Raw genomic sequence first — 14,643 nt, forward strand, 5'->3', positions numbered from 1 at the left:
ATTCTAACAGCTCACAATCAATGGCTGTCTGAGATTGGCTCCATTCCTTACTGCACTACGAGTGTCTTCTCTTCTGCGTGAGTGACTTGGTTCTGATTAACGAATCGGTCAGTTCTTCAGCGTCCGTTCTCCCCTGGTTATCACTCCACGGCTGAAGACTCATCTATTAAACTCTCTTCTGAATTCTCTTACGAATGAGTCTGAGTTTTATGTTACGACCGACGGTCAGCCGGCCAGTCTGTCTTGGAATAAAGCACCCATCTGGGCTTACGGCCAGATTTGTATTACTATCAAACAGTTGCGGGTTTGTTCATATGGGGCGCGCGCTCTGACGAAAGGACGGGTCTGTTGTTTACAATTGCTGCTGGACCTCGCCAGGGCAGTAATTCTCGGGTCCGAGTCCATTCGGACTGTCTCAAATTGTAGACTTCCTTTGTCGTGGCCTCCTACGACTCGCAGGGCTGCGGTGGAGGTATTCACCCCCCGACTCCACAATGGAGGCGACATCTACTTCTCAAATTCACTACTTGTTATAACTGCTAGGAGACCCTCGTAGAATACACCACGTCCAACAATTAGTTGTCCGGTTGTCTGTTGTCCGGTTAGTTGCCCTGGGAAACTTGTTTGTAGTAACTTGTTATTGGTAACGACTCGTTCGCTGCTATCTGTTGTAGCAGAAACAAGTCTTTACCCAGCCGTTGCTCATCAACGGACGCCTGGCCTTGTTTCGCACTCCGGCTTTCAGGCGTCATGTCACAATACCAACATGGCAGTCATGAGAACATTTGACGTTTGAACGCTAGATTTGTTCAATATATAATTCTGATTATATTTTCGTATTGTGGAGAAATGGGGCACGCGGTAGCGTAGTTGGTTGAGGCACTATGCTACAAGCCGGAAGGTAGCGGGTTCGACTCCTGATGGCGTCACTCGATTTTTTAATTGTCCTAATCCTTCAAACCGCATTATGGCCCCGGGGTCGACTCAGCCTCTAACATATATGAGTACCAGGAATCTTCCTAGAGGTAAAGGGCGGCCGGCGCATAAGGCTGACAGCCTCACTGCCATCTGTGAGCCGATTGTCTATAAAATGTGAGAGTCTCAACGTCTCACAAACGTGTGGGCCTTCACGGCCTGTTACAGGGAGAGATTTATCTTCTTTTACTTATTCGGGAGACATATTTGAAGAGTAACGATTCTGTACGAATTTCCAATTTAATTTATTCTACATGTCTCACTCTCCTTGGCTTCTTCTCTCTGATTGGAGGAGGCCTCTTCTCTCCGTTCCTCTGTTAATTCATTTTTGATGCACTCATCCCCCCCCCCGAACCCCGCTGAAACCTCCTGAATCTGTGTTCTTATCATAGGACGAGGAACCAGTTTTCACTCCCACAATGAACCAAGAGATATCATATAATTTTGCATGAATTTAAGTCCTTAGTAGGGGAGGCAAGATGGAGGATTGTAAACGAGATAATAATAGCCCTATTACTGATGTAATATAAAATATTATATTTATTCTTAGGCTGTTTTATGTAATGTATAGAAGAATATCACAGAAATTTCGGATTTTCGGCGGGCCATGTGCGGACAGTGGGTTATATAGTACGCTGCAAGAGACCCAATATCGTTTAAGTATTTAAGGAAGGCAGCCTTTGCACGTTCGTCAGACTTTTTTTTTTTTGCATTCGTTTTTAGACTAAACATTAAATCACTCCTGAAATGTAGTTCAACGTTCTTCGATATATCGTCTCATTTGGGGGGATTCCTTCTTTGGAGAGAAACAGAAAGATACACGTATTACTTAGATAATGAAGGACTATTATTCCCACAACATAGTAACTATAATCTGGGGCCGTGCCATAGCTCAAGTGGTTAGTCGCTGGCTTCCCACCGCGGCGGCCCGGGTTCGATCCCGGGCCCGGTCAAGTGGGATTTGTGGTGGACGGACAGGTTTACTCCGAGTACTTCGGTTTCCCTTGCCAATCTTCATTCCACCAAATTCTCCATCATCATAATCACCGGGGCAGGTAGAATAGACTATTCAGTGGCCGAAGTGACGAGTAGACCCAGCTGGACTCCACCCCCCACTAAGGGAATTAAAAAAAAAGCTATAATCTGAAACGAAAATACTGTTAATTATCAATTGAGGCACCTGATAATGTGTCTAAATGGGCCTAAAACCGTTGTATACCGATTATGTTTCAACTTTAAGCAGATAGGTTACACAGAGCATCAGTTTCCAATAATGGGCAAAGAGTCTGCGTCCAGCTAAGTAACACAGGCGACTCTTGGACGCGAAAACAAATGTTCTCACTGATGAAGCATTCGATAAATTGCTGTAAACTTATTTATGTGTTAGCCTACCTGAAATATTAGGAGCCAGGATAGATCAGTCAGTATGGCGACTAGCTACGGGCTGGACGACTGAGGGATCGGAGTTCGAGTCCCGGTGGGGTGAAGAATTTTCTCTCATCCAAATCGTTCAAACCGGCTCTGAGGTGCGCAAAATCTCCTATCCAATGGGTACCTGCGGTATTTTCCCCCTAGGTAAAGCGGCCGGTTTGTGAAGCTGACCACTTACCTCCAGCTAGTGTTGAAGTCATGAAAAGTGGATCTATACATCCACTCCCCCATACGCCTTCATGGCATAGTGCTTAATTAGTTAAACACAGGGGAAATTTTACCTCTACCTTTACCTGAAATATTGTTTAATTTGGCCCAATTTATGCTTCTGAAAAATAAGCTCTACACGCTACAGTACAATTGCTGAACATTTAGTTTCAAGAAACCGTGGTTAGGGAAACGGATGACATGCATTGGAGTTACTGTCCATTTCTGATATTTCAGCAGCAAGTGACTTGATATTTTTGGCTGCATTGGTTGAATACAAGCCGAAAATGGGAAATGCAGTATGGGATAGGTTGAGCAATGACACCGGAGCCCTCAGCGAACCAATAGGATTGAGGCGAACGTTGACAGGATATGAAGCCCTTTCCTTGAACTCCGGTCTTGATACATTCTCCCTCTGTGTTATATCCATGCCTCTTTTCCAACCTCTACTTTTCTACCAAGAAGACGGAGGGAGCAACGTCCTCCGAAGCGTCTCTAAAGATCTACCAATCTATATGGTGTCCTGATATAATATTTCGATCACCTCAAAATCGATTCCTTCCAAATCCCTTCCAGTTTATCAATCACTCTCTCCTACCAACTGCTGTATAATATAGATGTAAATACTGACAGCGTCGTTAAATATGCAATAAAAATGCACACTTTAACACCCAGGAAGGCAATAAAATTTATGATGACGTCACTGAGAACCTCAAATCTAACAACGCTAGAAAAAATACGTACCGGGCTGGCGATTTTGTATATTTCTCATTGAACATTTATTGTGCGCATCGTATTAAATGCCTAACTACAAACGCTACTTCAAAATTAAATTCTTAATATCAGTTCTACATATGCCCTGAAAATATGAAGTCTACAATTATTAAAATTTTCTGGTATGTTTTACATATTTTCCTTGTTCCTTTAATCACATTATCTGTAATTTTTAAGTAAATTTAACCATTGGGCCGAAATTTTACCTTCATTTTTTATTTTTGTGTTCCATTTGAAAGAAATACGCACTTCACTTTGTCACCAATCCGAATAGCCGTGAACATACCATATGCAAGGCCTATGAAGAGGGTAAAGCTATCCCTGTAACAGGCCGTAGATGCCCATAGGATTGTGAGACGTCTAGGTCTTATATTACATGCAATTTGATTCTTTCTCTCATTATTTGTTCCTCTAAAGTCACTTTCCGTGTGCTTCTGGTAGGGCGGTCTGAAAATTATTATCGGTATTGGACCTTGATTTAATTAATGTTTCAGTTCCGGTACTGATCCATTTTTTTAAATACAATAATTACAGTAAAATTAGGTAACCTCTGCGTAAGACAGCATTTAAAATTCATGTTGTGTTATTTTTCACATATTTTCTGATTCAATGGTGGAATAATATTTACAGATACTGCGATTTAAGGAGAGATCATCTGAGAGCTTACCGCAAATCATTCGACTCCTCGAGCGGATAGGGCACACGCAACTCACGTCATTTCGCACTGACAGCTTTCGGACTCGGGACATAGTCGGCGTGCCTACACATACAACTTTCTTGCCCAAATTACGGCAGATGCTGGAAGTGCTCTCCAGTGTTCTCCATGCATTCCCGGCACCTACATTCACTGGTTTATGTTTTTTATGAAACAGTGTAAACTTCACTATGGATATTTTCCTTCAGTTCTTCAAATGTATGAAGGTTCTATCTGTAATGATGTTGCTTTATGTTTCGCCACAAATAAATTCACATGGATTGACATTGGGGGAAGCGCGTTGGCCACAAACCACTGCTAATAACTTTCTCTAGACACGATATTTTCTATGTGGGATTGTAGTATTCTTATATATTACTAGAATCGTCTATTTACTTTTCGGATTTGAGGTTCTCGCAGCGGTAGTTATGAAAAGAACTATCTTCTGGGATATAATACCGCATAATTGGTTGAAAGTCAACTGGTGTTTCGGAGGAATATATCGCTTCTTTCTTCAGGGTCGAATAAACCGAACAACATACCACCGTGAAAGCTTCGTTTAGCTTGTCATCTGCTTTCACGCTGGTATATTTATCTGCTTATTCTACCCTGATGATAAAAGCGATATTCCTCCGAAATATCTCTTGATTTTCAGCATGCAACACGGCGTTATATCCCAGAAGCTAGTATCCTTCTTCTGTTGCTTTCCTTACACAATCACTTTTCACATATATATTGTACATGAACACAAGTTGCTCCATTATGTAACATGCGGCAGTTCGACGTAAGAAATAATTACGCTTGAGTCGTGATTTCTTATCTCGCAGATCAAACACAGTAGCAGTAGTAACATGACACTTGGGCTTGTGAAAGTACTGGTACGTTACGCATAAACTCGCTTCACGAAAGCTGTTCAGTGGCGTATTCGGGCGATACTGAAGGGAAATTGTACCGTGTGTGGGCCACGCCAAGAATCTCCGTGCACGCGGAATGATCTGACGCGAGTAGAGCGTGGAACTTCCGCCGGAACGGCCGAAGTATTGGCGGATGGCCCACAAACAACATCCTGTATTATGGCCGACGGAAATGACGGGAAGCCCTACAAATCAGGGTCATAGTTCCGGTTTAGGAAAGAATCTAACACAAAGTAATGTTAAAGATGGGCGGGTCATATTAGGGTTAAATGAATGTGATATGTTATTCTAATTCATATTCCGTGTTACTAAGCTATGATACATAGACGAGACGAAATTGGTGCATAATAAATGTCATACAACATTTTGAAGTAATTTCCTTTTTAAAAAAATGAGTAAAGATAGTCACAATGGATAACAGGAACATGGTGAAACAAAACAGTGATGTTTAGAATAAAAATAACTCCAAAAAGTATTCTTTGCACACACAGGTATTTTGAATAATTCGATTAGTGGAAGGATAAACAATGTTAGATTAATTTTTTGACTGTATTTTTTTTTTCTAGCACATGCGGTGATTTTGTAATGTGAAAATTTCTTTTCGATCTTTCGACGTTATGTTCATTACCGCACGCAAAAGCGTGAATAATTTGTTTTTTTCTTTAACTTAAATACATTCCAAAAACGTCCTTCAATACCAGTTTCTTTACACTGACACACGTTTCATTTTCTTAGTTCAATGTTCTTTAATATCGGAAAACTGGATAAAATTCACTCTTGCATAATAGTAGGCATCCGTTTGCCAGGATTCAGTAGTTACGTCACTGACTGTAATCACAATAGCTTCTGTATTCTGCAAATAATACATAATATCATGGATCTCGTAACATATCACTGCTTATATACGATTTCTTTGCACATTTCATAGTCAAAGCAGCATGTACGTTAGAATAACTCTGTTCGAATTTACATATAACACGTTAATATCACCATAAGCAGTCATTTCAGTCTTCATTCTAGTATAAAAGTTTTCTACTAATTTCACTCATTGGCCATATTCGTGGTGGAACATTTTTCGGAACTTTCTCGCCAGAATTTCGTAATTCAAATAGTTGTTTATGAATTAGTTTGAAGTTTTCGGTCACACTTTCTTGCAGGTCACAATTCATTATCAAACACTTTTTGAACATCCACAATTTGAATCACGTTCTTCTGTGTACAATTTAAAAAGTTATTAGTTAATATTAACACTTTTGACACAATATGATTCACATGTGGTGAAATCGCTCTCGGAAAAACGTTCCGACAATTAATTCTTTAAATAAGTAGTTCTCTCATCACTGCCTAAAACAGTTTTGTTCAGAAGATGTTCGTTTCACTGCTTGAAGTCTTCCTCCGTGTCCTCGCTGTCCTCGCAGCAGCAGGGTCCGGTAACCGCAGGCAGCTATCACCATACCAGACCCTCGTTCTGCATCTGCTGCGGCTCCGAAAACCCGCCTGTCGCAACAGAAAACATTACCAGATTCAGGATATAAACTTCGGCATTCATGTGGTAAGACACAGATGCTTAGCACGTCATAAAGGCAATAAAGCAAAATGTACAGCCTACAGATTCAGTATGGCCTCCACAAATATATATCGTGGTAGCGCAGTTGGTTGAGGCAATATGTTACAAACTGGAAGGTCGCGGGTTCAATTCCCGATGAGGGAATTGGATTTTTTTTTTAATTCACTTAATCCTTCCAGCCGTACTATGGCCCTGGGGTCGACTCAGCCTCTAATAGAAATTCCTGGGTATAAAGAGTGGCCCGCGTGTAAGACTGACAACCTCACCGCCATCTGTGAATCCATTGTTCAGATGTGAGAATATCAACATCTCACAACCCTATGGGCCTTCACGGCCGGTTACAGGGATAGCTTTACCTTTTTTTTTAACCTTATATATATATGTGTGTATATGTAATTGATTTCAGTATTAGGCCAATTGAAAATTCGATTCTCTGCCGGAGAAAAATAGCCTTCTCTTCTTCAAAACGTCCAGACCGGATGTGGGGCCCACCCAGACTCCTATACAGGGGGTACCGGGGGCTCTTTCCGGAGGTATAAAGTGAAACTTACCGCTCATATCCATCTAGTGCCAAGCTTAAGAACGATGGAGCTGTATCTCCACTACCCCCTACTTCTCCATATCGTGATGGTAATTTTTAAGACCCTGTATAATTGTATCTGTATGAGACTATTGTTTTGTTGATTGGTGGGATAGTCCTTCGTCCCATATAGGAGAATATTTGGACTGAAGAGGAGTTAAACACTACGAGGTTGCGGAAAACTGCACAGTGAGGAGCTTCATAACTTGTACTCTTCACTAAGTATATTTAGAGTGATCAAGTGAGGGAGGATGGAACGCGCAGGACATGTAGCACGCATTGAATAAGAGTGCATACAGGGTTTTGGTAAGAAAAGTTAAGAATATAGACCACTAGGAAGACCTAGGTTCACATAGCAGGATAATATTAAAATGAATTCCAGAGAAATTGTATGGAGCATGGACTGGACTGATCTGATTCAGGATATGGACCACTATATAGACCTAGACGTACATAGCAGGATAATATTGAAATGAACGAGAGAAATTATATGGGCCATGGACTGGACTCATCTGTCTCAGGATATAGGCCACTATATAGATCTAGACGCACATAGAATGATAATATTAAAATGAATTTTAGAGAAATTTTATGGGGCATGGATTGGACTCATCTGGCTCAGGATATAGATCAGTAACGGACTCTTGTAAAGATGATTCCATGAAATGCTGAGAATATTTCGTGAGTATGAGCAGCTGCTGACTTCTCAAGAAGGACTCTACTGCATGGAGTCCATCGTCCAATATTCTAAAATAAAACACGTTGTTTCGGGAGCTATATGTGCTGGAGTCTTCGGGTGAGGATGAGATAGAGTTAATCTCAGTAAGTAGTGCATGGAATGAGAGACCCACCCAGCCCATTGTCCAGTAGATATCGCGGGATAAAGCGGTGGGATTTAGAAGCTGACGATCACCTCTATCTAGTGTCGAGGTTAAGAATATGTGGAAGCGTACTTCCACTCCCACATACGTATTGTGATGTGGCAACTAAATTCCTGAATATTGAAGTCGAAACAAACGCCCATTGCCACCTGGTTAAATATTGTTTCTGCAGTGAAGTCACACATTGCTAGGTAACGGTTGCCTAACGCGTTCCAATTCCAACGCATCTCTGGGACAATAATACACTAAGCAAGATATGGTTATCACGGTAATTGCAATGTTTCCTTACGCAACGCGATCTCTAAGAGCAGAACAGAAACCTGCGGAGCGGTGTATGCTGTCACAGCCGACTAACAGATGTAACCAGAAGTCAGAGATAGAAGAGAGACAGTAACAATGAAGTCTTTAGTTTATGTGGTGCTACTACAATGATATTTAGAGTGTTATTGTTGTTCGTAGTTACGGTAAGATTGTTTTACAACTAATTATATGTAGTTCCGCCTGGTGAATATCTAATATATCGACTCACCGATCCAAACCCGCGCCTATGTCACCAATACACGTGACAGTATTCATCATCAGCAGCATTATAATCAGCACAACTGCCGTATTTGAGCCATAGCTTTCATTAGAAGAGACATATTTGTAAACCATACGGTTTTCACGTTTATGGAATTTCGCAAGTCCTTTTTTTTTCCTTCTCTCACAGAGCAAGGTCGCCAGCCTTGCGTCCAACCGCCAACCCGGAGGGCCAGGTATCTGTATTTATGTCCCCCAATGACAGGATGGCTCAGTTATACCCTCAGACACTGGGTTCGTTGCCTTCTACGACTCTCAGGGTTACGGTGGAAAAATTCTAACCCACCTCCACATTGGATCAATATGTATTCATGGCGTGGTATTTATTAAAGCGCAGAGACTTTGCCTTTTATCCTACGCATGAGTTTAAATTCGGGTTATCTAAAGGAGTGGCTTTTATTATGAACAAACAAAATGAGATTTAAGTCTCTTTTTAAATGTGTGGCTACCTGGGGTATAGCCCTAAAATTTAAAGAGTCTGTACTGTCCAACACTGTTATAAATTGTTGTATTAATCCCTTCTTGTTATCTAACGATATGTCTGTGCTTTGAAACACAGAATTGAGCCACAAAGCATGAAGATGCTAAAGCTTTCAACTCTTCAACTGAGAGGTCGGAAATTAAACAAGCTTCAACAACTTTATACTTCACATCAGTGTCTTTAAAAGAAGTGCCAGCCAGGGTGTCGATTAGTCACTCAAGAAGAACCAGGGGGCCGCTCTGAGCAAGCCATGGCTCGACTGCAACCTCGGTGTCCGATAAATTTAAAGCACTGAATTTGCCGAAAAATTTAAGCAGTATTTATTTTGTAGCAGGAATTTCGAGCGCATACTGTGATGAGGAACTTCATATTTATTTTTAATGGCTCTTCCAGCCCATTCAGAGCCCCAGTTTCGTATTCATTTTTACACAGACGGTAGGACTCCTTGGGCGAGTGATCAGCCCTTCGCAAGACCGCTACCTACACACAGGACAACACAAACACAGAATAAACGCACACGGACATCCATGCCTTCAGTGGGATTCGAACCAACGATCCCGGAATCCGCCTTAAAGGGCGGTCGCACACCAACTGCGTCAAGACAGACATCAAGACATAAGACAAATGACGCATCTTGTTTCATTCGTGATTCGTCAGCATGAAGCGGACGTCAGCATCATGACTCAGACCGGTGTGCGGCGGTTTACATAATCACATTCGTCTCAACTGTGCTTCCTTTTTTGCGTCATGTCACAGACATCATGTCTTGACTCTTACATGTCTTGAAGCATGCCGGTGTGCGGCCTACATTAGACTGCGCGGCCACTGTGATCGGCTTTCCATATTTATACCCTTCATTAATTATTAGCGTGATCGAAATAAGATGGAAGAGATGGGCCGCATTTGTGTCACGTTTCTGAAAGATGAGAAAGCGTACAAGTCTTAAATCTGAAGATCTGAAGGCAAGGCACAGTACTGGGCCATGGGTCTACATGGGAATGATATCAGAACGGATCTTCAAGAAAAGCGATGTGTTCCTGTGACCACAGTGATTAATATTGGAGTCTTATTAAAAGGCAGTGGATTTCTTGACCAGCTGAGCGACAAAATTGTGTTCCGTGGAATTAGTTGTTGTCTGTGGCGGTAAAGTTACCGGTTTTATCAATAAATTTTTCACTTCTTCCAGATGTTAATTATTACATCAGCGTTATATCTACACACAGACTCAGCACTCAGACACCGAGAAATTATAGTTACATTTTGTATGAATGTCATGTTAAAGGGAGCTTCTGAACTACCTGTAAGTAAAATTTCGAACATGACCGCGGTGCTGACTTAGCCTGTAAAACTCCGTGGTTTTAGTACGCAAGCTAACTATACCGACCGAGCGATCACCGTTTGTCGGCGAAGTTAGTGCCAACTTTAGCGGATAGAGTATGTCGCGTGGTGAGCGCAACGAATCCACACGGCCGTTAATTTCGGTTTTCTACACCGGAGCCGATATTTCGTTGAAATAGCTCCTCAGTTATCCACTCGAGGCTGAGTGGAACACGTTCCAGACCCACTGCTTCTCAGAAAATCTGGTAGCGCCGGGAATCGAACCCGGGACCTCTGGATCTGTAGCCAGGAACTCTGACCACTAGACCACAAAACCTTCTTACATATACTATGTTTATATAAGATAAAGATGTCCATATGCTTAATTAAATAGACACACGCATTGAGTACATACAAGGTAGTGGAGGTATAGCTCCACGATTCTTGATCTTGGCACTAGATGGAGGTGAGTGATCAGATTCACGTTCCTGCTGCTTTACTCCCGAGGGAAGATTGAATAGAAAGTTGAGTGAGCCTCAGAACAGACATGGACGCTGTGGAGAAGAGAAACGTCTCTTTTCTTCATATTCGGAATTTAAAAGTTTATACGTCATAGATGAGTGACCGGTGGATATGAACATTTAGCTGGATAAGTAAGGGCCCTTCAGGCATGTACCAATATATAAAATGACGTTTTTCTTGAAAATGACTAATACTTTTGATTAAATTTTTGCAATTTGTGGGGACCACGTCCTAAATAGCAACGCATAGGCGGAATCTTCAGGAAAGTAGGAGCGGCAGGAGCACTGGGGACCAAAACGCAACACAAAATGCCAATTTTCTCGAAACCGGCTTTAGCAATAAGCCTGATTTCGTTGTTTTTCGGAAGCAGCGATGGCCTACAGAAACATCAATCGTTCTCTTTTCCAAAGCAATTTTATTAAGGTAAATCTTATGTGAGAAATTATGTATAATGTCTTTGCGCCCGTTCCTCATGTTTGTCAACGTAACGGACAAGATTGTCGCTTGACCCGTGTCATACCTTTGTTCGTTTAACACCAGATACGAACGTTGAAATCTGATCAGATCTGAGTCTGGGAGCAGTATGGATGCATCGAGCAGAGTTGTCATATCACGTGATTCTCTATTTATGCCCAATTCAGGTGCATATTCGTCTGTAAAGCTTACATTTCTTGATAACCGTTCCCAATTAAAATACTGCCAGTTCCATGGGAACATGAAGTCAATAGCAGATGTTTCGTTGGCAAAAGTTTAAATTATTCTTTCTTTTCACATTCTTCTGTTCTCTTTACTTCACATCTGTTTATGTGATTTCTTAGACAAATAACGTCTTATGGTCATTTCCATACCAGTGGTGAGCGCTTTTTTTTTTTCCTTTCTTCATTAAAGAAATATTTCTATTACTTTTTCACCAAGAAACTTAGGTCAAGCAATAAAGCTTCTAACATGTATCCGAGAGATGCCTGTCTTGAATTTCAGTGGGAACAACGATTATCCTGAAGAGTCTTTTATGGTTTTCCTCAGTACCACAGAAATGCAATGAATTCTGTCTGACCAGTAAGTCCGATTTCGACAAAATCAACTGACCCTAAATGCACGTGATGTTATTTTCCTGACCATAACCACTTGTGAAATTCTACTTAGAGAGGTCTTATAAACTGATGAAATTTAATCAAAATTGTTCGAACCATTTCCGAGAGAAACTGTTTTTTGGGCCCACTATTTCTGGAGAGGGACTAATCATACTCACAATACACCGACCTACGGTGGACACACATAAAACCCGAACAGAATAAATAAATATCTGTCCAACCGCTCCGATACTAGCCAGACACATATTGGTGCATGCATATATACATATACACATACATACTGTCACGTGTCCGGGGTTCCATGACAAATAATTGTGGATACTGAATTTGATGATTAGGTTTACTGGATGTTACCAACACAATTACCCTAACTTATAATAATTCTGGGAAATTCTTGAGTACCTGCAGAATTGGCGGCTCTTCCAGAAGGGCTCAGCTCCATGAGTAAGTAGGTAATTAAGTATATATGTATATATTAATATTCAATAATTTAGTCATAGATGAATTCAACTTATTCTACAAGTTTATGCCACTTTTTTTCTTTTTGCTGTAGGACATATGAAGACAGCCTCTGTGGTCTAGTGCTCACAGTTCCTGGCTTCAGAGCTAGAGGTCCGGGATTGATTCCCGGCGCTACCAGATTTTCTGAGAAGTGATGGTTCTGGAACGGTGTCCACTCAGCCTCGTGAGGATAATTGAGGAGCTATTTCAAGGAAATGGCGGCTCCGGTCTAGAAAAACGAAATTAACGGCCGTGGGGATTCGTTGCGCTGACCACGCGACACCCTCTATCCGCTAAAGTTGGCACTAACTTCTCCGAAAAGTGGCGCTTGCTCGGTCGGTATAGTTCGCTTTAGGACTACAGGCCATGGAGTGTTTTTTATAATAATTCACACATTGAACTACTCCCGGATACCGAATCCCTCACTGTTGTCTCGTCTTGCATCTCTGCTCTTCTGGATTCTCCTCTCACTTCTCTGCTCTCTTCTCTTCTCTTCTGCCCTGATCTGTTATAGTCGATAGTCGGACGGTCTAGGAGACTCCTTGTTCAAGGGTTCCGTTTCGCGTTTTCGATGCAACAGTAGCTAGTTTAGTCGTTACCGCGGGAACTGAATTAATTCTCGTTCTTGTTTCAGTGGTAACGGTCTGTTACTTATGCGTTCTCATGTGAACATGTTTAATTGTCACCCAGACAATTATGTTTCTGCTGCTCTTATTGTAGCAGAAACGTGACTACCGAGCCATTGTCTAGCAATGGACGCCCGCTCTGACTTCGATATTCCGGCTTTTAGGCAGCATATCACCTACATACATACATGCATACTTACATGTATATGTAACTCCGTGACCTGTAGTCCACAAGCGAACTATATCGACCGAGCGACCACCGTTTGTCGGCGAAGTTAGTGCACTTTGCGAATAGAGGATGTCGCTTGGTCCGCGCAACGGATCCACACGGCCGTTAATCTCAGTTTTCTAGATGGGAGCCGGTATTTCCTTGAAATAGCTCCTCAATTATCCTCACGAGGCTGAGTGCACCCCGTTCCAGACCCACTACATCTCAGAAAATCTGGTAGCGCCGGGAATCGAACCCGGGACCTCTGGATCTGTAGCCAGGAACGCTGACCACTAGACCTCAGAACCTTCTTACATATACTATGTTTATATAAGGTAAAGACGTTCATATACTTAATTAAATAGACAGACGCATTGAGTACATACAGGGTAGTGGAGGTATAGCTCCACGATTCTTGATCTTGGCACTAGATGGAGGTGAGTGATCAGATTCACGTTCCTGCCGCTTTACTCCCGGAGAAAAATTGAATAGCAAGTTGAGTGAGCCTCAGAGCCGATATGGACGCTGTTGGGAAGAGAAACGTCTCTATCCCTGGCGGGAATCAACAAGGAAATACAGACAGTAACAAAAGTGATGACCACTCACACCATGCGGCTGATACGTTACTGACCCTGTGAGCTGATGAATTCAGGGCTGGACCTCTGTGAGATGAGTTGCTCATTGGGAGGAGGAGGCTGCTGGAGGAAACCCGGGGGAGGTTCTGGAGTCAGTCCTCCAAACTCGGTCCCCATGGGTATCGGACCCTGGTCCATAGGTCCACCTGCAAGCAGAGGCTCACATGAATATCTGTGGTTACCACATGCAGCTCTGTGGAACTGGTAAAGGACAAGTTGTCTGTTTCCGCCGGCATCTCTCAGTGAAGAAAATCTTTCGCTCGGAGGTGGTCTCTGGGAGCCGCCTCTTCCAGCTGTCGGGCTGTGAATTTGATAGGTCTCCAAATGGGCTTTCTACAGGGAGTACTGAATGTGTTTTGAAATCACATGACGCTGTACAACAGATATGGAGACTCTAGTACATTCTAAAGTTTCTGACAATGGTGTATTACACCAGGATCACTGTGTTTTGGACTTTGTCCATTGTCCTGTTTTCTAAAAAACATTAAAGAACACAACGTTTTGGATACTAATCTGTTTCCTTCCTCATTTGAGGAAGTGAGAGTCACCTACTCTGTTGGGTCCGTCAGATAGGGCTAACCTCATTCACTGAACGTCAAGGAATTGAGGTTAGCTCTTTCCCTCACCAATTCACCTGAAGAAGGAAATAGATCCAGTTTC

General features: G+C 42.1%; 1 protein-coding gene across 1 annotated transcript in view; it reads right to left on the reverse strand.

Annotated features, from left to right (window-relative positions):
• Positions 1-5,468: 5,468 nt before the first annotated feature.
• The window catches only part of LOC111869408 (LIM/homeobox protein Lhx1), a 29,173-nt gene continuing 19,998 nt past the window's right edge, over positions 5,469-14,643 (reverse strand). Inside the window, exons 4-5 of the mRNA XM_023860916.2 lie at positions 13,980-14,129; positions 5,469-6,492 (exon numbers count right to left, since the gene is read on the reverse strand). Coding sequence (XP_023716684.1) covers positions 6,443-6,492; positions 13,980-14,129 — 200 coding nt within the window. The 3' untranslated portion in view covers positions 5,469-6,442. The remainder of the gene's footprint in view (positions 6,493-13,979; positions 14,130-14,643) is intronic.

Source organism: Cryptotermes secundus, unplaced genomic scaffold (assembly GCF_002891405.2).
Source record: "Cryptotermes secundus unplaced genomic scaffold, Csec_1.0 scaffold813, whole genome shotgun sequence".
NCBI lineage: Eukaryota > Metazoa > Arthropoda > Insecta > Blattodea > Kalotermitidae > Cryptotermes > Cryptotermes secundus.